Below are 26,922 nucleotides of genomic sequence, written 5' to 3'. Positions count from 1 at the left end.
CCTCAGAAACAGCTCGGTCACAAAAGACAGAAAGACCAGCCCAAACCACAAAGACTAGGGAGGCCGGAGACTGAACACCCAGAGAGGTCCAGGATGGGTCCTAGCGGAGGAAGACAGAAAGGCATCTGAGGACAGGAGGCGGGACCTGGGTGTGAGCTGTGGATCCGTGACAGCACTGGCCCACTGTGACGTCTCCTGGCTGACCATGCGTGGTGTGGGAGAGGCGGCATCCTTACCTGCTGGCTACTGGAGCATCAGGGCTAAAGGCTGTGAAACGGCTGCACACCCGTGAGAATGAAAACTAAGCAGAAGCAGCAGGAAGCTGCTGGCCGGCTAGCTGGGGGGTATCGGGGAGCTTTCTGTATGACTAGTGCAGCTATCATGTGCATCTGAGAGTCTATCAAAAGTAAGAAGGACACGAAGACAAGCATCACCCAGGACAAAACAGCTTCAGGACCCACAACTTATCCCAAAAGCACTAGAACTGGTGTGTTGAACTCCTGGTATTCACTTGACTCCACCTAGAAGCCCGTGGTCTCCGTGATCTCAGGGGACTTCACCTCAGCATCCCTCTAGCTAAGGGAAACACCAAAATTATCATTTGCTTATGACATTTTCTAGTTCTGTTTTGCACTGTTCTCAAAATACAGGTAAAAGACACAAGAAAGGACGAACATTGAAAACACAGCACACAGGGGTCCTGGGCACACGAACAGGACTGAGATTGGACATGCACGTAAGAGCTGCCACCAGGCTGCAGTGCACGGGAGCAGTGCAGCAAGGTCTGGGCTGGCATTCACTCATGCAGCGTAATCTACAGCTGTGTATGCAGGAAGGCGTTTTTACTTTTAAAAAAATAAGGAATGGGCTCTGGAAAAAAAAAATGCCAAAGAGCAAATAGTAAATTGAAGTTAAAATATCTGGATGAAGGAAACGTTTGGGATGAGACTACGATTTAGAATCATCGAAAAGTACCTGAGGCGGCTGCTGCTGGGATGAAAAAGCAGCAGACACATTTGGCGGAAGCTGGGTTGCTATAGCAACGGGAGTCCCAGTCTGCCCATCCTTGCCTGTCACAACCTTTACCTGAGAGAAATATTTTGAGAAAAAAAGGCAAGATAATTTTAAGACTGCTCAGAATTTTGTTAGAATTTCATTGCTGACAGCTTGCTGATTCAGGTGTTTTAAAATGCTTTTGCATCAAATCCTGTAAAGGACACTGAACTGACTGAGAGATGTGCAACATAACCACCCAGTGACCGTTGATGCTCAGCAGCTCCAGTCCAGGTCACCGACACATCCTAGATTCTCCAACCCCAGACTCTGAAGTGGGAGTGGCAACAGACTCATGACGAACTCCTGCGGCTTCTCTGGCCGGCCACAACACAGCACTGTTACCGACACGTGGCCCCAAGGCAAAGGTCCATGGCGGCAACAGGCTGTGGAGGGCTGACCTCTCACGTACAGTGAAGGGGACCGGCTTACAGACAACATTGGCATACAAACAGAGAACTGGACTTCACTGCCTCATGGCAACAGGTGAAGCCCTTGGAATAATGTAGACCTTCTGGAAAACAAGAACGGTCCATCCCAGGAAGGGTGCCAGAGAAGACACAGACGGCAGAGTCACACAGACACATCCAAGAGCCAGAGGACGTGGGCAAAGAGACGAGCTCTGGCTCACCACAAGCTGGTTTCTTTGCAGAAGGGCTGACAGAGGCCTACGTTATTTTAGCAGTATCTTAAAACAGAACGAGCCCCGCAACAAAGGATACGCTGCACAACACAAAGGCACAAGCACAGTGAGCTACAGCACAATTCCCAGCTGATGCTCGGGACATGGGAGACCTCGGGAACCACGGTGGCATGGGGCTTACTGTGCACCTGCTCCAGGTGACCAAAAGTATACTGTCTACAAAAGACTCTATCTTAAATGTCACTCAACAGGTGTTTGCAAAAGTGCATTTAAAATAGGATCTCAAAAATAAGACTACCTATGGAAACTGAAAAAAAGGCTTAATAGTTTTTGCCACAATAACTGTATTTTAATTATGGAGATCTCATAAAACATAAGAACATATCCAGTGATTTCTAGTTATAGCCGGTGATTTAACTCTCCTGTTTAAAAGCCATGCTGGCAGGTTCTCTGCTGCGGCAGAGCGCCACCTCAGAACCACATGCCAGGGCAGAAGTGGGGCTGGCCTGGCTCGGCCCTGCACCTGGGATGGGCCTGCTCCCTGAGAGGACGCAGACTGCGGGGCAGCCCCTCTCCAGGAAGGGAGCCCCACACATCCTCCTTCAGACCCTCAGGAAACCACACTCTCCCAAGGCCCTGGCCCAAAGGTCGCCCGTCAACTCACTTGTTATGCTCTACCTTGCTTGGTGCAGGTCCCCGAGAAGACGGGACCAGTACTGCTTACCTCATCATTGATGACCTCAGACTTTCCTTCCTCCTCCTCCTCCTCCTCCTCCTCCTCCTCCTCTTCCTCAATGTCCAAATCGTTCTGTCTAAGATATGCCTGCAACGGGGCATAATGCTTCTTCTTAAAAGCAAGGAAATCCATCATGTTCCCCTGGAGATGTTGCAAGAAGAAGAGTTCGATCAAGCACTCCCTGAAGGCCTCCCTCAGCGCCTCCATCTCTCTGTAGTGGTAGTCCAGGCACCGCTTCCTCATCTGCGCCATCTCCGGGGAGGCTGGTGGGATCTCCTCCAGCTTCTTGGGAGCCTTCTTCACTGCTGAGCTCCCCGCAGACGGGAGCGGCAGGTTGGAAAGGCCGGGGGGCATGGCAGTTCGGGAAGGGCTGGTGGGGGGTGGTGGAGATGTCATCCCGAATGTGGGAGCCCCCCCAACCCCGGGCAGCAGCAGGCCAGGAGTCCGCTCAAATCCCAGAGGCCGACTCAGCGGTTGCCCCTGCAGCACCTGCTGCTGCTGAATCAGCTGGCCCTGGATGATACTGCTGATCTGGGGTGGCAGGCTAGCCGTGGTGATGTGGCCTGGGCTGGCCAGAGGTTGCAGGCTGGCCCCTCCAGCAGCTGCAGGGCTCTGGGGTCCCAGATGATGGATGGTGCCTCCTGACTGTGCATGAGGCTGGGACAGTCTCCGCTCTCGAGCTGCAATGGGTGCTCCCGCATGTTGCAGCTGAACCTGGGCCCCCTGGGCCATCTGGGTGAGGCCTGGAGCCTCCTGAAACACAAAGTGCCCTCCACTGGATGGGCTCAAGCTGATCTGCCTCACGAGCACGCTGGCGTCCACGAAGCCTCCTGTGGGGCTGCTGCTGCACATGCCCAGCCCAGGGCCCGGGGCGCCCGCACGCACACTCTGCAGGGTCTGCCCAGGCCCGGCACTGGGCTGTGTCGGGCTCTGTGTCTGTACCTGCTGGGACAGGGGGGACGCGACCTGAATGTACGATGGAGAACCATGCTCGAATCGCCTCTGCTGTGTGCTGAACTGGAACCCTGGAGAGGTGGGATTGGGTAGCGGCAGAGGGGCGAGTGTGATCTGCTGGTTTCCTCCCACAACAGGGCCCACGCTCTGCAGAGCGATGTTCACATTCTGCCCAGCCGCGGGACTCCTGCTCATCAGCTGCTGTATCTGGTAGCCAGGGGACTGGGGGGCAGACGGGCTGGCCGACGGAGCAAAGGGTGCTGCAGGGGATGGTGGCAGGTTTGGGTGGGCCGACTGCTCCTCCTCACTGCCAGTAAAGGACCTGGACCTCTGTAGCTGATGCTGGACATTCTGAGGACCGCTGCCATGGTGCATCATCACCTCTCTCTATCATCCAATGTAACGTCCCCTAGAAAATCAAAATCAGAATTGAGTTACTGGAAAGAGAACAGAACTGTGTGACAACACTGAGGAGGACTGTCACTGAACAGCACTGAAGAGGCTGCCCTGCAGGTCTGCTCCCACTGGCCTCTGAGTCAAACACGCCACACCAGACGAGTCCCAGGAGACTCTGCCCACAACTCCCTCTCCTCACTCCTCCAAAAGCCCAAGATGCGGGAAGAAAGGAGGGAGGGAAGAAGGTGCCCCCCTCCCAGTCCCAACACGGCAGGAGGCCAAGAAAGCAGAAATCCCCTACTTGAGAAAAGGCTGAAGAACTCCTGGCACTGAACACCACGCTGAGCCAAAGGAACCTCACTGCTTTGTCACATGGTCCCACTGCAACTAGATGCAGTGCCAGAGCACTCTCCTCACCCAGCAGTTCAAGTCTCCTGCCATCAACCAGCTCCGCAGGCTGGACCACCAAGCAACTCCCCAGCTGCCTAAGCTGGTCCCAGAGTACAGACCAGCCACAGAGCAGGGAGGGCCCACAGGGAGAGTGCCAGCCCTCTGAGCAAGTGTGAGACTGTCACCACTGTGGTGAGGACAAGAAGCCCGGCCGTGGTGGCTGCACACGACAACTCTGCAGAGCCAGCTCTCCTCCTGGCTGCCATGCATGCTGCATCACCAGGGAAGGCCAGGCTAGGCGGCCAGAGGACAGGTAACACCACTGCCTTTGCCAGGCACGGTGGACATGCCTGAATCCCAGCCTCAGCAACTTAGCGAGGTCCTAAGCAACTCTGGGAAACTCTGTCTCAAAATAAAAATAAAAAACAAAAAATAAGCCAGGCACAAAGGTGGACATGCCTGTAATCCCAGCAGCTTGGAAGGCTGAGGTACAAGGATGGCAAGTTCAAAGTCAGCCTCCAATGGTTAAGCAACTCAGTGAGACCCTGTCTCTAAATAAAATACAAAGCAAGCCTGGGGATGTGGCTCAGTTGGTGGAGTGCCCCAGTTCCAATCCTGGTACCCAATTAATAAACAAATAAATAACAAAAATAAAAATAAAAAAGGGCTGGGATGTAGCTCAGTGGTAAAAACAAAATGAAATAAAACTACCTTCACACTGTGCAACCAGGAAGATAAAGATGCCTCAGGACCAAGGACAAGGACAGGAATGCCAAGCTGGGCCCTCCCTGGGAGGCATGTCCTGGGACCAGGATCTGTGGCTCACACTGCCTGGCTGGAAAGGGAAAAGGCAGACTGAAGAAGGTGCTACTAGACAGAGTTAAATGCACTCTTCTGCATTTCTGGATGTGAAAATAATAAAAATTGTCCTTTACAACAAAGATACTGCTGGGCACTGTGTTGCACATGTGTCATCCCAGTGACTCAGGAGGCTGAGGCAGGAGGACTGCAGTTCAAGGCCAGCCTGGGCAGCTAAGTGAGGCCACAAGCAACTCAGTCAAGACTGTTTCAAAATAAAAAGGCTGGGTGATTAAGCATCCCTGGGTTCAATTCCCAGTACCAAAAAAATAAAAAGTAAATAAGAGACGCATAGAAAAATAATAAATAAATAAATAAAAGAGACCGTCTCCTTCAGCACCGATGAGAACATGCTGAGTCCCAGCTGTGCCAGGGCTCAAGAGCCTGGCAGAAGCAGGTACATGACCAGCCAGGTTTTGCAGCAGGAGCAAGCACTGTTGAGAGCGGCAGTTAAGTTGGGTGGAAGTCATACAAGGCCTCAGCACCCCAGGCCCTCACAGTCCCCCAAGCAGGCACTGCTCCTGCCCCAGCGGAGCCCTCCAGGCCAGGCAGCCACCAGGCTGGGGACAGGTGTGAACCCAGCAGCACTCTCTGGATCAGGAGGCCCTTTTCCAACTGAGTTGGCCATTCCCTCAGCTCCTGTTCTGTCCACCTGCTCTGCTGCCCAGCAGTCTGAGAAAGATGCACGGCCCTCAATCACCAGAGGAGAGCGTCCATGTCTCACTTGTCAGATCAGCTGCCAGGACTGCAGGTCAAACCAGTGTACAAGCCAAAGTCCTCCTGCGTCAGCTCCCACACAACTGCTGAGGAGACCACGCAGTGGTGTATGCCTGTAACCCCCAGAGCGCAGGAGGCTGAGGCAGGACGATCTCAAGTTTGAGGCCTGCCTAGGCAATCCAGTGAGAACCTGTCTCGAAATTTAAAATAAAAGGGATGGGATGTGTCTGAGTGATAGAGCACAAGGGGAAGAGGGGGAGAGAGCGGCGGGGGAGGGGATGCACACATACACACACACACACACACACACACACACGTGTGTGTGTGTGTGTGTGTGTGTGTGTGTGTGAGAGATCCTGGAGCAGAAGGTAGAAATGTCCTCCACAAGAGAACACTGAGGAGAAACAGTAAGAAAAAGGGCAGATGGAAGGAAGGAAGGAAGGAAGGAAGGAAGCAAGCTAGCTAGCTGGCTGCAGGGACCCCACTGCAGAAGGCCTTCAAGTTCTCTGAGAAGCCTGGCACCTAAAAAAGACAGTGGTGGAAGGTCAGTCTTTAGGACAGAAGGGAGAGCAGGAGCAGGAGAGGCCAGGACAAGTGTCTGCAGGGGAAGGGAAGGAACTGGAGGAAACAAGAACCAAGTGCTAGGTGCAGTCTGTGGCATGGACGACAGACGGAAGCGTCCTTCTCCCCAAGAAAAGAGACAGTGTAAAGCAACCCAAGATGGCCACTGCAGCCAGCTCAGAGCCAGGGCTGGGGCAGAGGCAGAACAATGCCCCATGCCCCAGGGCAGCTGCGGTCAGGACCCAGTCAGTCCTGCCATAAAAACAAGCTCCCAAGAGAGGCAGAGGAGGAGACCTGAATCCTGAAGGCACGACCTGGCGTGCAGGGTACGAGAGGCCAGACTGGCCTGCCGTCACCTAGACTTCTCACCCAGGACCCCTGTCACCCTGAGCTGAGCTGCACAGTCATCAAGGGTCTCTTCTTTGCTCCCTCTGAGACAAACAAGAGCCCCTTTTCAGCTTAAGGACATCACTGCTAAGTATCTACTTAACAGCTTAGTGGAGAATGCTCAAACTTGCCATTAATAAAGTAATATAAGCAGTGGTGCACACCTGTGATCGCAGAGACTCAGGAGGCTGAGGCAGGAGGATCACAGCTTTAAGGCCAGCCTCAGCAACTTAAGCAAGGCCCTGTCTCAAAATGGAACTTGAAATAAGCTCTGGGGATATAGATCTGTCAGTGGCAGAGCCCTTGCTAATATGTGTGGGTCCCTGGTTCCAATTCACAGACCATCAAAACAAAAACAAAAAGGCAACACAAACTAAAATGAGTGTTTCCCTAGACCAGGCAGCAAGACATGAATCAAGAGCTGGCTCTTGACCTGCTCCTACTGCCAGGGGAGGTGTGGAAGCAAGGTGGGCAGACGCAGAGAGGTCACTGGCTTCACAGTCGGAACACACCCAGGGACACACGCCCAGAGGCCACCATTGGTACTGCTCTTTTCATGGCCGGTCTGAACGTGCTCTTCTCACTAAGTAGATCTTGTTTGCTGAGTAGGGCAGCAACACTGCAAGTCCAAGTCCCGGCTAGACAACTCGGTGAGACCCTGTCTCTGATACGAAGGCCTGAGGGCAGAGCTCTGCAGCAAGCTGCTTGCCTCCTCCGCCGAGACCCTGGGTTCCATCCCTAGCACAGCTCCACAGGTGTGGTAAGGTACCCACCCAACAGAGGGCGGAACACCACCACAGCAAAACAACTTTTACACAGCAATGCTTCTCACTTTAACTTGGCTTTTAAAAAGTGACACACGGTATTCGTACTATGTATTATGCATCACTGGGCAGTGCCATGGATGACCAGAGACACAACTTCCAAGTGCCGGACCCTGGACCCACTACCTGGGGCGTGCGGCAGAGTGCCTCGGGGCAGCAGACCTCACTCCCATTCTCACACCGCATCTCCTATGCCCCACTTCCACCTCGCTGTCCTGCCGTCCACCACTGAGACCCACCTCCGAGTCCACAAACGAGGAAGGGCACGCAGCACTTCCTTCTGTGTCTCTATTCACCAACACAACGTCCCCTAGTTCCACCCATCTCAGACTCTGGGGCACTGTGTGCACCCCCAGGCAAGAGCTTGAACACTGGCCACACCGCAGCTCTGGGCTCTCCAGGGCGAACACGCCATGTGCACCCTGTCTCCATCACTTCACCTGACGGGCACCTAGGCTGTTCTCTACCTTGACTGCTACCTGCAGAGCCACAGGGGCCAGCTCTACCAGGGTGAGTGCTCCCTTGGAATGCAGACTTCTCTTCCTTTGATGTGCACCTAGCAGTGGGATGCTGGGTCCAAACTTAGTTCCTTTTTTGTTTCTTGAGGACCCTCTACACTGTTTTCCAAAGTGGCTGCACTAACCTACATTCCCATCCAGAGAACCACAGTTCCCTTTTCTCCACATCTTTGCCAACTTTTCTTTTTTGGTATGGGGGACTGAACTCAGGGGCTCCTAACCACTGAACCACATTCCCATTTCTTTTTATGTTTCATTCTGACAGAGTCTGGCTAAGTTCCCAGGTAGCCTTGAACCTGTGATCCTCCTGCCCAGCATCCCAGTGGCTGGGCTCTAGGCGCACACCCCGCCCAGCTCTCCAGCAGTTACTCATCTTCCGTCAAGTCGTTCTAACTGGGGTGAGAAGATTCCTCACTGTCATTTGGATCTGCATTTCCCACACGATCAAGTCCAACTCAGTTTTGTTTTCTTTTGTTGTTGTTGTTGTTTTTTTTGGTCTTTTTTTTTTTTTTTTGCGGTGCTGGGGATTGAACTCAGGGCCTTTTGCTTGCAAGGCAAACACTCTACCAACTGAGCTATCTCCCCAGCCCCTTCCAACTCAGTTTCAACTCCACTGATTTGAACAACTTTGCAGACTGAGTCACAGACAGACACACCTGCACCACTAGAAACCAGAGGAGGCACTGGCAGGTCTGGCAGAAGCTGGGCGCAGTCAGACATGGCAGCAGCAGGGGGAGCTCCCTGGCAATGCCTGTGGAGGTCCCGGGTCTCCACCTCCTGCAGGCATAGCAGTGGCAGTTAGGATACCCCCAGTGCTCCAGGGAAGGCCATACCAACCCCCACCGGGAGCACACGCATCCTTCGGAAGCCTGCACAGGACATGTGCTGCTGCCTTCTGCTCCCTGGTGACCCAACTCCAGGGAGCTGCAAGCCATCTCCACACTCCCCAGAACAACGGGAGGACACCAGAATGCAGCAACCTAAAAGATCAAAGGTGTGCATGTCAAATGATGCCTTCACTTCCGCAATGCGTCAGCCGGCTTAGAGATGGCGCTGTGCATCGCAGGAGCAGGCAGTGGTGTGCAAAGTACTTTCAACCTTTGTGTGTCTTTTCAAACTTCTCATAAAAAGAAGTTGATGGGAGAAGACGGCTTGTGTAGGATGGTAATGCAGATGTTGTGCAACAAATACAAGCTGCTAACACAACACCTAGTGTACCTACTGTTAATCATCAGCAAAAACTGACCTGGTGGGGTGCGGCAGTGGACAACAGAGAGCCTAGACTCAAGTCTCCGATGTCTCTTCTAAGTTAACTAAAGGCTCTGAGTCCAAAGTCTACAATCGTGAGGGGCCCCGGGGTGACTCAGCCTACCACAGGCAGTCTTGGGTTCCATCCCCAGGACTGCCAAAACAGGCAGGAATGGCAACTGGTCTGTCACCTGAGGGACCATCACCCCTCTTCCAAACCAGGAAGAATCCTCAGCTCCAGAGAGTGGCTGAGGGAACTGAAAAAGGCTCCAGAACATCCGGCAGGGACTCACACCCCACCACATCACCTAGTGCTCCTTCTCAACCTTTCCTCCCCACTGACCCTAAAGAATGTTTTTAAAAGTTTTCCCCCTAGCTGGGCAAGGTGGTACATTCTTAGTGACTCAGGAGGCTGAGGCAGGAGGATTTCAAGTTCAAGACCAGCCTCAGCAATTTAGTGAGGCTCCAAGCAACTTAGCAAGATCCTGTCCCAAAATAAAAAATTAAAAAAAAAAAAAGCGATGGGATGTGGTTCAGTGGTAAAGCACCTCTGGGCTCAATCTCCAGTGCCAAAAAGAAGAAGAAGAATTAGAAGAAAAAGGTTTTCTCCTAATCATGTCCTCCCATGAGTTGGGTTTTTTTGTTTGTTTGTTTTGTTTCCTGTTTTTGGTACCAAGGACTGAACCCAGGGGTGCTTAATCACTGAGCCAAATTCCCAGTCCTTTTTAAAAATATTTTATTTAGAGACAGGTCTTGCTAAGTTGCTGAGTCTGGCCTTGAACTTGCAATCCTCCTGCCTCAGCCTCCAAGCCACTGGGATTATAGGAGTGGGGTAGCACATCTGGCCCTGCCATGAAATTTTAATGGCACAGTTATACTGTGTACTTGCCAAGACCCTCTGGCAGCCAGAGCCACTAATAGCTCTAAACATTTTTTGCCCCTTTCCCCAAAACCAATTTCCACTCTCTTGTAAGGTATTGCCCTCATCATGGATGCACAATCTGATATACAGAAAGAAACCTGGAAACCCCACCAAACTGGGGACTCACGGTGGGGTCAAGCACGGGAGAGAGTGAGCAAAAAGGAACTCCAACATCTCTATGGATTCTATATAGTTTAAACATCTTACAGCACTGACCATTCAAATAATACTTATTTTAAAAGAAAAACCTGGGGGCTGGGGCTGTAACTCAGTGTCAGACTGCTTGCTTAGTATGTGTGAGGCACTGGCTTCAATCCTCAGCACATCATAAAAATAAATAAATATAATAAAGGTATTGTGTCCATCCACAACTAAAAAAAAAAAATCAAAAGAAAAAATTGGAAACAAAGAACAACTGGAATCCACCCAATTTCCAAATGTCCATTTGTCCTGGGGAAAAGCAGGCCAGGGTCCCACTCAGCAGGAGGAAACAAGCTGCTGGGCATGCAACCTGGAAGCTACCCAGGTCCTGTGCTCTGAGGAGGAAGTCAGGCACCACGAGGCCCCCACCTCTAGAACCCTCGCTTGGCATTTGGCAGGGGCAGCACGGGACAGAGGGAGGACAGAACCACTAGTGACAGCATGAGGAGGATTACGAGGCCACAGGAGCAGTTCTGTGTTCTGATTATCATGAAATCACACGACACTTGTCAAAATCTCAGAACACCACACCAAGAAATGAACCTGGCTATGCATAAATGTTTTAGACCACAGCTAAGATGGCAAAGGGAGGTGACGCAAAGATCTTCTATCTCAACATCAACAATTCTGATATCTTACTTTTACCGCACAGCAATGCAACAAGACAGACATTTCCACTGATGAGAAAGCAGAACCATGCAAGGGCAGGGCCGAGGCTGCTGGATCCAGAAGATACGAGGCGCCCAGATGCCAGCTCTGAAGACAACAGAGACAAGGCCCTCTACCTGTGGCTGAAGAGCAGGGGCAGGCTCCCCAGCGAGCCAAGGACTGGGTCACTGTACTTCCACCAGTAAAAAGAAGCCAAGAAGCTCAGCTGGCCCCACCACAGGCTGTAGGCAATGCAGGTTGCAAAGCAGTGCCTAGAAACTGGTACCAGCCACAAATGTCAACTGTACTGGAACCAACATGGAACCTCCATGGGAGTCAAAGGGCCTGCTTCTAGTGTGGGCCTAGGATAGAGATGGAAAGATTTCTTCCCAGGTGCTGGGAATGTAACTCAGTGGGAGAGCTCTTGCCTGGCCTGGGGGAGGTGTCAGGTTTGATCCCCAGAACTGAAGGTGAAAAGAAAAAAAGAAGGAAATGTGTCCACTCACAGCAACTGAAACATTCCTAAAACAAGCTGGGCATGGTGGCCGCATCTGGGATCCCAGTCATTCAGGAAGCTGAGGCAGGTCACAAGTTTAAGATCAGCCAAAATCAAAAGAAGTTGGGTACAGCTCAGTGGCAGAGAAATCCTAGGTTTGATCCCAAGTACCAACAAAAAAAAAAAAAAAAAAAAAAAAGATAACCCTAAAACATGAAGCTGGGGCTGAGAAAGTAGCAAAAGCAGGGAACATGCACCAAGACAAACCTGGTGGTCTACCTGGGGCCACACCAAGCTTCCATGGCCCACCCTGCAGGAATAAACACAAGGTCCCAGGCCCTGGAGTCAGACCCTCCGCACTCCCCAACACTCCACCGACCTGCTCAAGACTCCACCCTCACTCAGAGTTGAGAGCACCACAGTGCCACCTTGTTGATCACATCCTTACACGGAGGTCCCCATGGATCCACCTGCTTTAGGAAAGAGCATTCACCAATTTACTTACCCAACACACACTCACTGAGGACTCACTACGTCAGAGAGTCTGACACACTGAGGACGTGCCTGAACAAAGCACAGTTCCTGTTTCCATGGGGCAAACCAGGATATCGACAGAGCAGCAGGTGCCAGGTGGTCAGGGTGATGGGAGGGCAGGACCCTACATGGGGACAGACAAGTCACTGTTAGGCAGGGAGGCCCGGGAAGGCCTCTCTCAAGTGGGCCTTGTGAAGACAGAACTCACTGGGTCACAGGCTCATGGCTATGCTGGGATTCAAGTTCCAGACCCTCAGCCAGGGGTCCAGGAGCAGGAGGCCACAGAGGTGGCACAAAGCATTTCACAAAACCTCTCAAGGATACTGGTTCATTTCTAAGGGAGATGAGAAACCACTGAGGGCACTCAGCAGAATACAGGATCTGACTTGTGTCACAGGAACATCAGTGCTTGCTGTGTTGACAGTAACTGCAGAGCCCTCCATTTTGAGAGGCAGGGAAGGTGCTGAGGGACCAAATTTAGCCCAAGAAAAAGATGCAAATCACTGTAAGGAGCTTTTGTTTCTGTTTGGTGCTGGGGATGAAACCAGGTCCTCCGCAGGCTAATCAACCACTGAGCCACAGCCTAGGTCCCTCCAAGGAGTTCCGAAGCTGTGTCTGAGATGGAAGGATTGCAAGAGAGACAGGCATGGGATGCAAGATCTAGCCTGGACTCGCACTCAGGACAGTGATATGTGACACAGACAAGCACACAGCAGAGTGGGGGCAGAGCTGCCCAGGACCCACAAGTGGGACAAGGCAGGGTGAGCCAGGAACCCCCAGCAGCAGAAACTAGGGCAACCCTGCAGGCCAGACATGGGGGGGGCAACAGAAACCCAAAAGCAAAAGTAGTGTGGATTGACCGAGGCTGGCCCTGGAGAACAGGGAAACACCGATGGAGTGCAGACCTCGGGGGCTGGGGAGCGCCAGGGCAGCGCGGGGACCTCCCGCAGGACACTGGGAGCCTCCTTGCTGGGCCGGCTACTCGCTACCCGGGTGCTGCACACCGCAACAAGCAGCCCGCCCAGCACAGGCTGGCCCAGCGCCGGGACCGCAAGGCCTGGGCACCGCAAGGCCTGGGCACCGCAGAGCTTGGGCGGCTCGGCGCCAGCAGGCAGGACTCCGAACCGGCCCCGTTCGGCACGGACGACGCGCCACGGCCCAGGCCCGCGGGGAGGCCCCGGCCGCAGAGTCGCCCGGCCCTCGGCCCTCGGCCCTCGGCCCGCGGGGAGGCCCCGGCCGCAGAGCCGCCCAGCCCGCGGCCCCGCCCGCCCGCGACAAAGCGCCGCCCGGCCTGCTCCCGACGCGACGCGGGCGGCGGGGCCCACGGCGGCCGCCCAGAGCGCCGCCGCCCGGCTCCCCGCCCGCCGGGTCGCCGCCTGCAGCTCACCCTGGGCCTCGGGGCCGCGCCGCGCCGCGTCTGGACCGCAGAAGGCTGGAGCGCGCCGCGGCCGCTCGACGCATCCGGGTCCGCGAACGCAGGAAGCGGCGGCGCGACGGCGACGGCGGCTACGGCGCCTACGGCAAGCGGGAGGGACGCGCGCCGGCCTGCGACGCCCGGCCTGCGACGCCCGGCCTGCGACGCCGCTCCCCGCCGCGCGAGGGCGCCGCACGCGAGGACCGGAGCGCAGGGGCGGCGTCGGAGGGCTGGGCGGACCCTGCGAGCTCGGGAGGCTCGGGGAGGGCCGGGCGTGGCCGCGTCCTCGCGTCGGGGAGCCGCCCGCGCAGGTCGGGGCAGGGCTCGGTGGGCGACGTGGGCGCGCGGACTGGTAAAGAGGCCTTGGCCATCACTGGGCACCGGGGAGATGCAGGCAGTCCGAGCCGGGACCGACCGGCCTTCGCCTGGGCCTGGAGAAGCGCCCACCGGGCGGCCATGGGCAGCTCTCCCGCGGGGCCGGCGCCCACGGAGCGCCGTCTCTGCCGAAGGGGACGAAGCTTGGAAAACCGCTCAGTGAGGAGCCACACCGACGGCGGCCCGCGTCCCTTGACGGACGCACGCGCGGAGCAGAGCCCTGCGGACAGACTGGCCTGGCCAGCGTCGGCCGGGACGTGGCCGGGGGCGGCGTGACTCCCAGCGAGCGTGGGACCTTGCTTTGGGGTGTGGAGGGTGTGAGGCCGGTGTGAGGCCAGTGCGGACAGTCGCGCCGCTTCGTGCGTTCACAGGTCACTTTATTGTACACTTCAGAGTGAGCCGCGTTCAGTGCCGTGCACCCGCCACTCATTCCAAGGACTCCGGAACTGAGGCAGGAGGATGGCAACTTCAAGGACAGCCTGGGCAACCTAGGGAGACCCTGTCTCAAAGTAAAAAATGAAGGGCTGGGGATGTGGCTCGGCGGTTAAGCACCGTGGGGTTCCATCCCCAGGTTCAAACAAAATAGAAAGGCAGGCTACATCAGTGATGAAGGCAGGCGCACACGCCCTCTGTGAAGTGGCTGGGAACACAGGAAGGGCCCTGGCTGAAAGGCGAGGGTGGCTGGAAGGGGATTCCAGCACATAAACAGGGGTCTCCCTCCTCAGGGTGCTGAGGCAGCAGCAGTGGAGATGGAACTCCAAGCCCAGGCTCCAGGCAGGCAGGAGGCCCAGAGACTGGGGACCTGGAGGGGCACAGCCCAGCAGCAGACCAGCAGCGGACTGAGGCCAGGCAGAGGCTTGCCTGCCCGAGCAGCCATCTCAAGGCACAGAAGCAGGAGCACTGGGTGTGGGGTCTAGGGAGAGGCTGCGGTAGGCAGAGGTGTGCTGCCCTGGAGGCTCCAGGCGCCTGACCCTTTCTGCCCTGCTTCCCCATGAGGGGAGCTGGTCTGTGTCCCTCAGCACCTGTTCCTAATGCAGCCATTCATGTTGCTTGTGAAAAAAAAAAAAAAAAAGGTGAAAGACAAAAAGGGAAACAAGGACTCACTAAGCAAAACATACTCATTTAATAAGAAAATCGCTTCTTACAAAAATAGTGTCTTCACATGCCAAGGCATGCGCAGGAAGGCAAGGGCTGGAGGTGGCCAGGCAGCACTCCTGCGATGGACAGGCATCCTGAGGGGCAGCCTGCCACACCTGGCAGCTCGACTCGAGTCCCCTGATCTCACCTCAGCCCCACAGCTTCAGTCAGTGTCTCCGTCCCCATCCCCTTCGCTGCCATCCAGGGGACTGGGGACCTGCAGAGGAGCAGAAAGGACTGTAAGGCCGGTGCTCCCACACATACACACTCCTTCATGTGGGAGGACCCACCAACCAAGCAGCAGCCCCTCCCGGCCCAGAGTCTAGATGGACAGCTCCTCCTCATTCTCAAATGTACTTTGCATCAGGTCCCGTGCAGACCTGTGGCAGTGGATCTGAGCCTAGGGCTCATTAGCCTTCCACAAGGCTGAGCACTCCCTGAGCAGAGTCCACCCTGCACCCAGACTGCCCTCCAGGACAGAGGGAAGCAGCGTCACCTGAGTGGGTAGGCTGAGGAGGGGTAGGAATGCCTGGCAGCTGAGCATCGGGCACAAGCAACCCACGCCTGCAGCAAGGAGCCCCTGGCACAGACTGGCTGAGAATCAGTCCAGCACCGGTCAGCGAGCCACGCCCAGAGCACATCCAAACTGAGCACAGGTGACAGAGCACAAAGTGGGGGGAAGAGCAGGAGGCAGCCCAAGCCAGATGGAGGCAAGTGTCCAGGGCGCTGACCATGTGATCAGATGCCCTGGGCCATGCGTCCAGTTGGTGTGACCTTGGGGAAGAGCACTGTTCTGGGGCCCCGCCAGCCTGTCTACGCGCTGGGATGAGCAAAGGCACTGCCGCCCAGCGCCCCAGGTGCAGGCTCTGGAAGAGCACCTCCAACCAGTCCCCACCTTGGCGCCTGGGCGGGCCGCCGCAAGCGCAGTGGCACTGAAGTCGTGGACGGGCAAGGTGCTCAGCCACTGGGCCATGGACCGCTCGTCCCGCTCCGTGCTGACGATGGTGGGGTAGATGTGCTGCTCTTTGAAGGCCGCCACCTTCCCCTCCTCCTGCGCCCAGTCCAAGGGCTCGTGCAGCCCGTCGCCGCCAAAGCGCTGGTTGTACTTCTCAAAGTGCACCCTCTCCAGGACCAGGCCCAGCCCCGGGGCCTTGGGCACGTCCACCTTCTCCTCCCCCCAGCTGCGCTCCAAGACGCTCTCGGGGGCATAGCCCTTCACAATGGCCACCACCAGGCCCACCATCTTCCGAATCTGGTGCATCATGAAGCTCTGGCCCTTCACCTTGATGACTGCGAACTCCAGACCCTCGCGCAGGAAGGGCTGCTCGCAGTACATGTCCAGGATGTAGCGCCGGGCGCTGGGCTCCCTGGGCCCCTTCTGCGAGGTGAAGTTGTGGAAGTTGTGGGTGCCCTTGTAGCAGGCCAGGAGCCTGTTGACCTGCTGCAGGGTCTCTGTGCTCAGGCGGTAGGTCTCGTCCTGCACATCTCGGTCCTTGTGGGCAAAGGCGAAGGTGGGCAGCATGTAGAAGTAAGTCCTGGCGTCGCACTTGTTCTTGGAGTTGAACCCACCCGTGACCCGCTTCAGCCCTGGGGAGGGACATGAGCAGAGGTGAGCACAGTGCAGGACTGGCCCCTCGCACCACAGCAGGCATGAAGCTCCATGAGGAGCTGGGCTCTTGGGTCCTGAATTCCTATCTCATAAGGAGACACAAACACAAGCCTGATTGACAGAAGCATGCAGGCTGAGACAGGTGCTGGCGAAGGTGTGACCATGCCACCCATGCTGGGCTGCGGGGGTGGGCGTGCAGCCTCCCACTTGTGGCTGAGAGCCGGCGGCGAAGGCAGCCACGGGCCAGGGCCACCTGGTTGCAAGTCATGCTCCCAGCGCAGCACGGGGCAGCCCTGTCTTCAGCAACACAAAGACCCGACAACCTCCAGGTCCACAGGTGGACCAGAGGTGGACAGGGTGCAGCCCTGGACCCAGGAGCAACCTCCAGGAGCGGAGCCCGGGCATCCAGTACGAGCGGCTGTTCAGTAACATGCCTGAGAAATGAAACTAAAAGGGCAAAACACAAGTTGGCTACATCTGTGGTGAACGTCTGCACTCACACAGGAAAGCTTTGGAAGAATAAGCAAGAGCCCAGTGAAGTGGCGCCCACCTGTGATCCCAACAACCCAGGAGGCTGAGGCGGGAGGATCCTACTTCAAAGCCAGCCTCAGCAGCTTAGTGAGGCCCTAAGCAACTTAGTGAGACCCTGTCTCTAAATAAAACATTTTTAAAGGGGGCTGGGGATGTGACTCAGTAGTTAAGTGCCCCTGGGTTCAATCCCAGTACCAAAAAAAAGAAAGTGAAAAACAGTTAGCTTAAAAGAAAAAAATAATAAAGCACATCCTGTGAAATCCCTAACCTAGTAGGGGCAAAATGCACAGGCACAGCACCCAGGTGGCTGCAGGGAGGTGTGGGGAGAGCCCCACATGGGGGGTGCTCAGTGCATAGCTGCGCGCAGCAGTGTGATTTCACGGGAAGTTGCTTTGGGGTTTGGTTTTCTGGGTGTGTGTGTGGGGGGCTGGGGATGAAACCCAGGGGCTCACACATGCCGGGTAAGCGCCCCAGCACTAAGCCAAGGCCTGTGCAATTCAGTGGAAGGTGGACTATAGTAGAATGCTTGAAACAGGGATACCACGGCCCAAATCCACAGCCTGCCTGCGTACGATCTGTGAAATAATGTGGAGAGTGGTTACAAAAAACTCAGCAGCAAGAGAGACTGTTACCTGTTGTCTACAGGCCTAACACACAAATCTGACCCTTCAGAGAAAGTCTGCTGACCTCCGTTTACAACCCAGAGCAGGGCTGGGCGGCTCACTGGGGCACGCGCCTACATGCACAAGAAACCTGGGTTCACCTCTAGCAGCACAGAAGACCCCTCACGGTCACTAACCAAAAAAAAGGTATGAATCGAATGGAATAAGGAGATCAGTTAATTTGTAAAAAAGGAAAGAAGGAAAGGAAGGAGTACAAAGCACAGAGAGCCTCGTGGAAAAGAGACGGCAGTCTGCACCGTCACAGAACTGCCACTGCAGAGGTGGCATGCCGCAGGCAAGGTGGAGGTGGTCCCGCGCCTCTCCTTCTAAGAGAGCCTTTCCCAGCGCTGAAGAACCACCTAACAGGCAGGTGCAGCTCGGCATCTGCACAGTGTGCACAAGGCCCCGGTTTCAAATCCTAGTACCACAGACCAGAGGCCTGGAAATCCCACTCACAGGTCCTGCTGGAGATAACAACTGCCCCCGTTTTACCCCAGCCTGGACTGCCACACCCGGTTCTGACTAGAAGAGGCAGCACAGAAGGACGAGGCCCTGGGTCCTGGCAGAGGCAGGAACACAGCTTGCTTCTGCCCTTCTCAGGAAACACGGCAAAAGGAGGCGAGCGTACGCAACCTCCAGTCTGGAAACCACTACACCTGGCTGCACGGCTTACCCAGAATCCGGATGTGGGAGGGAAGGTGGCTGTTGATCTTGTCTAGAATGTCGTCGATCAGCCACACCTTCAGGGACACTACCTGGCCAGCTGCAGACACACCCTGTAAAGAAAGCAGTGAGGAGTGGTGGATGCAGTCGGCCTGGCCCTCCAGCCCCACTGGCCCTCCAGCACACTGGTCCTGAGAGAAGCCAGCAAGCCACAGCCTGCACACAGAGCCCTGCTCCTGGAGGTGCACCAACGCAGGAACTTGATGAGGAGGAGTGTGCGTACCCGGGGGAGAGCAGCAGCGCCTACAACAGACGACCTGAGCCCAACCCAAGGACTCAGGAGCACAACTCCACATAACCCTGACTGCCAGAGATCCAGGATGCAGGGCGTGAGCCAGCAGAGCCAAGGCAGCTCCCTCTCTGCCCAAGCTGGGGTGCCAGAGGGCAGGGCTCGCACTGACTGCATACCACACCCCTGGGCACAGGGGACACGCCTGCAATCCCAGCTCCTCAGGAGGCTGGGGCAGGAGGGTGGCAAGTTCCAGGCCAGCCTCAACAACTTAGACCCTGTTTCAAAAGTAAAAAGGGCTGGAATGCAGCTCAGCGGGAGAGTTCCCCTGGCTTCAGTCCCCTCTAGAAAATATGAGCAACTACAAGGACCACATTTTGGAACACTCTCTTCATCAGCTCAGAGGTTTTTTCTTTCTTCTGCCTTGATAACAGTCAGACATGTAAACAGAAGAATAAAAAAGAAAGCAAAAGCACTAAGAGTCACAGAACTGAATCCCAGCTACTCTAGGGCTGAGGTAGGAAAGGTACAGGTCTGAGGCCAGCCTGGGCAGTGCAACAAAACCCCCATTTATAAAACAGACAAACAAAGTTTAAAAACCCATAAACAACAACAGGAGCCACAGAACTACCTCTGCTTTGGGCCAGCAAATCTATCACTGTCACCATCCATGAAAGTGAACTCTTTAGGATGCTCTGACTCTGGAGTTCTTGCCTAAGCCTGTGGATCCAGGGGATCCACATGCCTTTGAAACTACGATTATGGGAACAAGATCCAAAATTTTATTCAGATTCCCAGGGGGACCCGACCCACAAATCATTGTCCACAGTAGACCCCCAGTGCCTCAGGCAGCCTGCCTGCCTGAACCTACCTGTGGGCCAAGGAGGCAGAGAACAGAGATGAGAGCCAACTGGTTCCCATTTCTGTGTGCCACCAAGAGCTGTGTGCTTTTAGGCTATTGCCCCACCTGCCCACAACAGGTGCCCCACATGATACACCTTCAGTTCTACGGTACAGTCCTGGACCCAGACACATTACATGCCATTCTGGCCTATCCAGAAGGTGTGTAGGCCCATCAGAGAAGAAGGGACAGAACCTTGTCATGCGGAGTGCACAAACTGGCCACCAGCCAGTGACGTGTAGCACAGTCCACGTGATGGTCATAGAGTGACAAGCTCAGACTGGAGAGTGCACACTGGGTACAAAGACTTAGCACACACATATGGTGCAAAACACATCCCATTAGATATTCATGTGATCCGGTGTTGCAATGAGCCATCTTGAACACACTGAGTTAAAGCTGATTGTTTGCCTCCAACCTCACTCCTACATGTGGCTACTAGAAAGTACACCGTTGTGAGTGTGTCTGCATCCAGGGGCTGATGTGGATGGATCTAAAGCACAAGTCACAGTCACTGTGCCACCTGCAGAGGCAGGTCTACCTGAAGACAGAGGTGACAGGAGAGTGTGATGCCAACCTGGACACAGGGGGGCCAGCAGTGGGCACCCAGATCCAGGCACACGTGAGCTCATTCTACTCCTGGACTTCAGAGAGAAAGTCTCGTTTCCGTTTAGACTCATTTGGTCTGGGCCTCTGTCACACCTGCCAGCGTCCTGACACACAGAACGCCAGGTGGCAGGCAGCCAGAGCTGCTTGCACCCACAAGCAAAGGAGCCGGGAACACCACTCACCTTGTCCGTGCGGGCACAGCGCTGGAAGGACATTTTCCTCATGTCTTCACCGTGATTCTCAGGGATGCAGCCTGCCCGGACCAGGGCAGACACCAGGTCGTCCTCGATTGTCTTGAATTGTGAGGATCCCACATTCCTCTGGAAAAGAGACCAGACATTTCACCCACTCACTTCCCTGGAGCCTGGGTACCGCAGGCACACAGCCACAGCTGGGAATGCAGGGAATCCACTGGGCCCATCTCTGCCTGGTCCACACTGCAGCAAGTGAAGCAGCCCCCAGGCATCTCCTGCATGGGCAGCACTGGCCCACACACCACTCGTCTCTTGACACCCAGTCCGCATGGGGCAGACCCACCCTTACCACTGTCTCTGCCAATGACAGGACCTGCCAGGGCTGGGCCTAGCATTCCAGCTTTTCCTAAATCCTTCAGCTCCCATGCAGAGCAAGTGAGAGCTGCAGAGGTGACTGAAAGGAGCAGAAAGAAGCCTGCCACATGACGGGCTGGGTGGAGAATCAGGCCTCCATGCCCTCAGGGTCCCGACTGACCCAGGAGCTGCAGTTCCTCCGAGCCTCAGTGCACATGGCCCACCTCACACCCCGTTCAGAAGGTACTGTGCACCCATCCCAGGATGAGCAGTGTAGTCACCAGCTCACTCAAGGCCATATGCAGGTAAGCCCCCCAAGCTGGCCTGACCACCTGGGCAATGGCCTGTGTGCCCTGAGGACCTAATGCACCACTGGCATATGCCCACAGCGTGGGCTCCCTGAGGACCACCTGGACTCAAGCCTGCCTGTCAGAGGCGGATGCACCCCTGACTCTCTTCACTGTTACCTGGGACAGCTGAACCATAAGGTCCCTGCACGAAGCCACGATGGTGCCAGGGCAGCAGAGCTGACCCAACCAGCCTTGGGCAGGGCAGCCTCACCTGCATGCCGTGGTAGCCCTTCCCTGAGTAGGCCATGAGCAGTACAATCTTGCGCTTGGGCAGTTTTCTCGGCTGCTCCTCGTCCTCGCTGCCCCTGAGCCTCTTGGACGGGTGCTGCGTGTCCTCCCAAATCCAGCCACCTCGGGCCTTTCTGTCCTGCTGGTGTGCGGCCCGTGCTGGGGGCGCCTCCTTCCCGGCCATAGTGGGCAGGCTGAGAGGACATGGGCGTGAGTGGGCCAAAGCAGGCTCACAACAGGGTGCAGACCTGACAGGCTGCACCCATCAGGCCCATTCCAGCCCTCACTGGGGACCTTGCCCAGGGGTGGCCTGGCATGGACTGGTCAAGGACGGGGTGCTCAGTAGCGATGGGCAGCTCCAGACTGCAGGAAGCAGGGCCCTTGTAGGGCAGCAGCCCATGGCTGAGGCAGGCGGCCCAGAGCAAAGAACAGCACAGGGCAAGGGGACGAAGTGCAGGGCAGAGGTGGCCAGCACAGGGAGGAGAGGGGAGCGGAGGGAGCCTGGGACAGCAGTGGAGCATCACAGGCAAAAGTGGACAGAGGCAGCCAGTGACAGGCGTACAGCACCGGGCGGGTGGGGAGAGGTGGGCAGCAAAGGCAGACTGCGCCGGGCAGCAACCGGAGTGGGCAGCGAGGGAGGCCGCAGGAGCAGCGCGGGGCGCGGGCGGGAGCGCGCGGCGCCGCCCCGGTCTTTACCCGGGCGCGCGCGGGCCGGGGCGCGCCGGCCCCCGTCCCCAGACTCTCCGCAGCGCGGCCCGCAGGCCCAGGACGCCCATGCGCGGCGGGCGGGGCGCCGAACTCCGACCTCGCGGGGCCCCGACCCCAGGTGGACCTCTGACCTCCCCAGGCCCTCCTCCCGCCCCGCCCGGCCGTCCTAAGTCTGGGGCCCGGCCGCGCGCCAGGATCTGAGGGGCGCCCGACCTCCCCACTCACGGCCGCCGACGGAACCGAGGCCGACCACGTGGGCGAGGGCGGAAGTGGGAGAGCGCCGGACGGCAGCCGACCGGGCCCAAACGTCCTCCGGGCCGAGGTAGGGCGGAGGAGGGGCTGGTGAGGGACTGGGGCGGGGCGGGGGCGGGGCCTGGCTGTCTGGGGGTGGGGCCTGACTGCCTGCGGGCGGGGCTTCCTCCCGGACCGCAGCTTCATCTGCGCCGTGAGCCAAGGCCCAACGCAGGAATCCTGGGAGGAGAAGCGCTTGCTCCTGCTGTATCTACAAAGGGGAAAACAAATTATTAGGGTTAGGGTATAGGCTGGGAATGCGCCACTGTGAAAATTCCTAGAATAAACGAGTGATCATAAACCGCATAACCGCTAACACGTTCGTTAACTCGCCCAATCATTGCACCCACCCTTAGAAGCAAGCACCACGTTCTCGCTCACGTTACTGAAGAGGATCGCGGGACCTGAGAACTATACCCGTGTCTGCACTGGTAATGCACCCGCTGGTTTGGCAGGGTGCAGGCGGCACTGCCCCTGGGTTCCTGGCGTACCGTGGGTAGTGGTACAGCACTTGCTGTTTCCTGGGCTCTTCCACTCAATTGGCGCGCTAGTTTGATTAGCTCTCATGAAGCCGTGGCTAAGGCTGTGCAGTTCCCCACAGTACAGATGGGGGCCAGGGCACAGCAGTGAAGGGGCTTGTTTGGGGAACACTGCTGGCTCCACTGTAATTTATTTGCAGTGCTAGCGGCACAGAAGCCAGGGCCTCGCACTAGGCGGCCAGCTCCCCAGCACTGAGCACACCCCAGGCCCTGACTCTGTCTCTGCCCTTAGCAACACTGCATACTTATGCCTGTTGCCAACTTTTCATTCGTTCAGCAAGGATGACATTTTTTAAATGCCATCACCCTCATTTCCTTTAAGTGGAGAATGTTTAATGTCCTGGGAAACTCATTACACTGTTCTTGTTTTTTGCCCAAGACCAGTGTACAATTTTCCAGAGCCAACATGGTCCCTGGTCAGGAAGCATCCAGAGCTGATGATGTGAAGGCTGATTCCCCACCATTTTCTGACTACCACTTTCACCCCGAGCACCCTCAGCCTGCATTCCTTTTAACTCCCTTCACTTGCCAAGATGAGAAATGTAGCTGACCTCTGCTCCATCCTCACCTGACTCCCACCCTCCTGTCTCCAACTTGCACTTATAAAGGTTTATGGAATTCCCTTGAGGCCACCCAGATGACCCAGGATTCTCCCCCCTACTCACGATCCTAAAATGAATTACGTCTGCCAAGTCCTTCTTACCAGCTAAAACAACATGCTCACAGTCTCCCAGGAATCAGGGCAGGCACACCTTGGAAGACCATGACTCAGCTGACCACATGCCTGAGCTTGGGGTAGGAAGGTATATAGGGGAAGTATGTTCCACCAAGGAGCCCTATAGTTAGGTACATAGGGGAAGTATGTTGCACCAAGTGTGCAAAGGCCCTGGGGCAGGCGCATGCCAGGTGGGTCCCACTTAGGGCTTGCTCCCTCCTGCTGGTAGAGGATATAGGGCCCAGGAGCATCCACCTAGAGCTTGCAGCTAGAGAGCCATAAGGATGCCCGTGAAGGAAAAAGCTGCAGGAAACGAGGTCAGAGTCTGGGGCCTTGTGGACACAGATGTGGCTTTGGTGCTGAGTAACTGGGAGACCAGCAGGTCCAATGCACACCCCTTTCTGCGGCCACTCAGTGGGCTATATGGAGTGGGAGAGGCAGGTGGCCCAGGACAGAAGGGGGACAGGAGGAAGCAGCCCAGTGGCACATGACAACCCCCAGGCTTGTTGTGCTTCTAGGAGGGAAGGGTCCCAGGACCCGCGTGCAGGAGCACCCCTCCCCAGAAACTCTCAGTGCCTCTGCAGCTTGAGGCATGGCCCTGGGACGCACACCACGCCACAGTGAGCGCACCACCCGGGTAGCTCTGCACGGCTGTGGCGACTGGCCATCGCACCCAGCTGGCCAGCAGGGACAGAGCCATCCTGGGGCTGTGCTGTGTCTCCACTCCAGCTCAGTGCGTGACTGGGACTCCGGTCCATCTCAAACTGAGCCTCACCCGACGGGGGCAAGGAAGACAGGGACCTGACAGGTCCCAGCAGCCCAGAGCAGGTGTAGCAGGAAGCCCAAGACGAGACGCTCCCCTCTCTGCATCCAGCTCCCTCCCGTCTTCCCACAGTCCACTGCACTGGCCACACCTGCTCCCTCCCTCACAGGCAACAGTGCCACCTCAACTTGAACCGAGGCCCTGGTGGGGACAGGTGCGCAGGGTGTCCCAGTTCCCCTGTAGTGCAGGGACCGTAGGCCCTCCGGCTAAGAGCCCTCTCAACCTGGACTCCAGGGCAAGGCCAGCCTCCTGGGCACACCTCTTCCCATCAGGCCCAGGTGCACAACAGCTGCCCAGGCGAGGGAGCTCAGGGTGACGTTCCAGAAAAGGCCAAGCCATAGAGATGCGCAGCCTGGGGCTGGGGGCAGAGGGCAGGGGGCAGGGGGCACAGGGCCTGTCAGGGGAGTGGGTCGTCCCGTGATGAGGCTACACCCTTGCTACCTGCCTGTCAGGACCACAGGTTGAGCGCCCTCAATGAGCCCCCGTGCGAGTCATGGAACTCTGTCCAGTGGTCTCACGGGTGTGTCCCAGGACCGCAGCTTGTTAGCACAGCGACACCAGAGAGGTGAGGCAACAACCCGCCGGGCGCTCTGCTTCCTGCTCTGCTTCCCTGCCGGCCCTGCGACACTCGCCGGAGCCCGCGGGCGGCCACTCCCAGGCAGGCTCCTCCTGGCCGAGGCACACAGCTGTGCTACAGGGCTCCAGGACTCCTGACCCACCCTCCTCAGACTCAGGGCTGCACCTCCCACTTCCTCCAGAGCACCCCACAATGAACTTGCATGTTCAATTTTCAACACTGTGGTTATTATTCTTATAAACACAGCACAGGCTGACCATTTCATCTCTGTCCCAAACGTGGAACACTTAGGAAAATAAGTCTTAAAAAGGGGCCCACTTTAATGCATCTGTCACTGAAACGCTCGTCGAATAGAAAACTTGGGACTTCCTGAGTGAAAACTGCAAACCCTACAATCCCACAATAAAAAGGCAGAATTGGTCAATTAAAAAATGGGCAAAGGAGGCTGAGGCCAGAGGATGGCAGTTTCCAGGCCAGCCTCAGCAACTCCATGAGAGCCTCTCTCAAGACAAATACAAAGGGCTGCAGATGTGGCTCAGTGGTAAAATGGCCCTGGGTGCAATCCCCGGAACACAAGGAAAAGAGGGCAAAAGGAGCCAGGCCGTGGCCACGACGGTAACCCCACTAGCGAGACTGCCTTGGAATTAAGAGGACTGCCGTGGCTGGGTGGCACAGTGCCCCTGGCAGGGCTGTCTGCGCAGGGACGCCTGGCAGCGTGGAGGCTGGGGCAGCTCCTGTGCACAACAGGGAGCTCCTCCTGGCCACCTCCCAGAGCCCAGCAGGTGCCCGCGTGGGGGCCCTCCACACCCCTCAGCCCGGGGGCTGTTTCCCAAGGGAGGAACAAAACACAGCCGTGAATCCAGCCGTCCCTGGGCGCCCGCTCTCCCTCTGAGGCTTGCTCCCAGAGCTGGGCGGGCTGCCATGGGGACCATGGGGGCCCCAGCCTCCTCACTTTGGCTGGGAGACCCCGGTACTCTGACCAGGGATGGCAGGGGTCAAAGACGGTGGTGCACCAGGCAGGACCACGGACAGGCTCAGTAATTCCAAAGGTTTACTTCCCTCGACGCACAGGACACCGGTGAGGGACAACTCACACATTCACCTTAACAAGACACGGCCCGAGCACCACCTCGTGAGGACAGCATCCACGCACAGCACACGCAGCACAGCCGTGGGCACCAGGAGGGACCAGGGAGGACAGGAGGCAGGGCGTGGCCTCCCGCGCACCAGTCTGCCACAGCCCTGGGTTCGTCCTGGGTTCCATTCGGCGTAAAGCAATAAATACTAACACGTGACATGCAGAGGGGAAGCCGAGGGCGAGGAGGGAGACGGGTGGGGTGTTTTCTCATCCGTCCAAGCACAGTGGCGACATTTCAAGTATTGCAAGGAAGACCACAGGTTTTGTGCCTGTGGCACATGACCTTTGAACCCAGACTGTGGGCACCACCGACCCACACCTTCCTCTGCAGATGCTCAGGGATACATTCAAGTAGGGCTGGGCACACCAGGGAGGCCCCGGCAGAGCACCCTGAGCATGCCCCACCCTGGGGCCTGGAAGACAGGCCTCAGCCCAGCCCAGAGGCTGCCAGGCGTGAGAAGCCTTGACAGCAATACCAGCCGGTGAAGCTCCGTGGGGAAGGTTTTTGTATGTGTTATTTTTCCTGTTGCACAAAGTTCACCTCACCTGCCCACTGTGTTCAGGTGGGGATGGAGGCTAGGCACTGCCTGTCCTGTGGCCACACAGGGCAGGACTGTGGGGATCACACCCACAGGGCAGCAGGGTGCCTGGCCCCCCTCAGCACCTCCTGCCTCCCCAGCGCAGCATCCACCCCGTGCTCAGGCCCACCCACCCTTCCAGAACGATCCT

General features: G+C 56.6%; 2 protein-coding genes across 4 annotated transcripts in view; both read right to left on the bottom strand.

Moving 5' to 3' along the window:
• The window catches only part of Ep400 (E1A binding protein p400), an 82,144-nt gene extending 68,552 nt beyond the window's left edge, over window positions 1-13,592 (bottom strand). Inside the window, exons 1-3 of the mRNA XM_047562797.1 lie at window positions 13,474-13,592; window positions 12,058-12,210; window positions 2,421-3,795 (exon numbers count right to left, since the gene is read on the bottom strand). Of these exons, the coding sequence (XP_047418753.1) occupies window positions 2,421-3,764 (1,344 nt within the window). The 5' untranslated portion in view covers window positions 3,765-3,795; window positions 12,058-12,210; window positions 13,474-13,592. The remainder of the gene's footprint in view (window positions 1-2,420; window positions 3,796-12,057; window positions 12,211-13,473) is intronic.
• A 1,382-nt stretch (window positions 13,593-14,974) lies between these two features.
• On the bottom strand, window positions 14,975-26,871 carry Pus1 (pseudouridine synthase 1). 3 transcript variants are annotated; one of them, XM_047560320.1, is made up of 7 exons: window positions 26,158-26,871; window positions 22,336-22,612; window positions 21,386-21,596; window positions 20,459-20,596; window positions 18,488-18,590; window positions 15,908-16,599; window positions 14,975-15,229 (listed from the first exon to the last, which is right to left on the bottom strand). In XM_047560320.1, the coding sequence occupies exons 3-7, from the start codon at window positions 21,584-21,586 to the stop codon at window positions 15,176-15,178; spliced, it is 1,188 nt and encodes a 395-aa protein (XP_047416276.1). In that variant the 5' UTR covers window positions 21,587-21,596; window positions 22,336-22,612; window positions 26,158-26,871; the 3' UTR covers window positions 14,975-15,175. The 3 variants fall into 3 exon arrangements, with proteins under 3 accessions (XP_047416276.1, XP_047416277.1, XP_047416275.1); XM_047560321.1 differs by lacking the exon at window positions 26,158-26,871 and having other exon boundaries at window positions 22,324-22,376; XM_047560319.1 differs by lacking the exons at window positions 22,336-22,612; window positions 26,158-26,871 and adding an exon at window positions 22,099-22,329.
• Between the last annotated feature and the right edge of the window lie 51 nt (window positions 26,872-26,922).

This window comes from Sciurus carolinensis, chromosome 8, assembly GCF_902686445.1.
Source record: "Sciurus carolinensis chromosome 8, mSciCar1.2, whole genome shotgun sequence".
In the NCBI taxonomy this organism is placed as follows: Eukaryota; Metazoa; Chordata; class Mammalia; order Rodentia; family Sciuridae; genus Sciurus; species Sciurus carolinensis.
The sequence above is the reverse complement of the archived record's forward strand: the minus strand, read 5'-3'. Positions and strand labels throughout refer to the sequence as shown.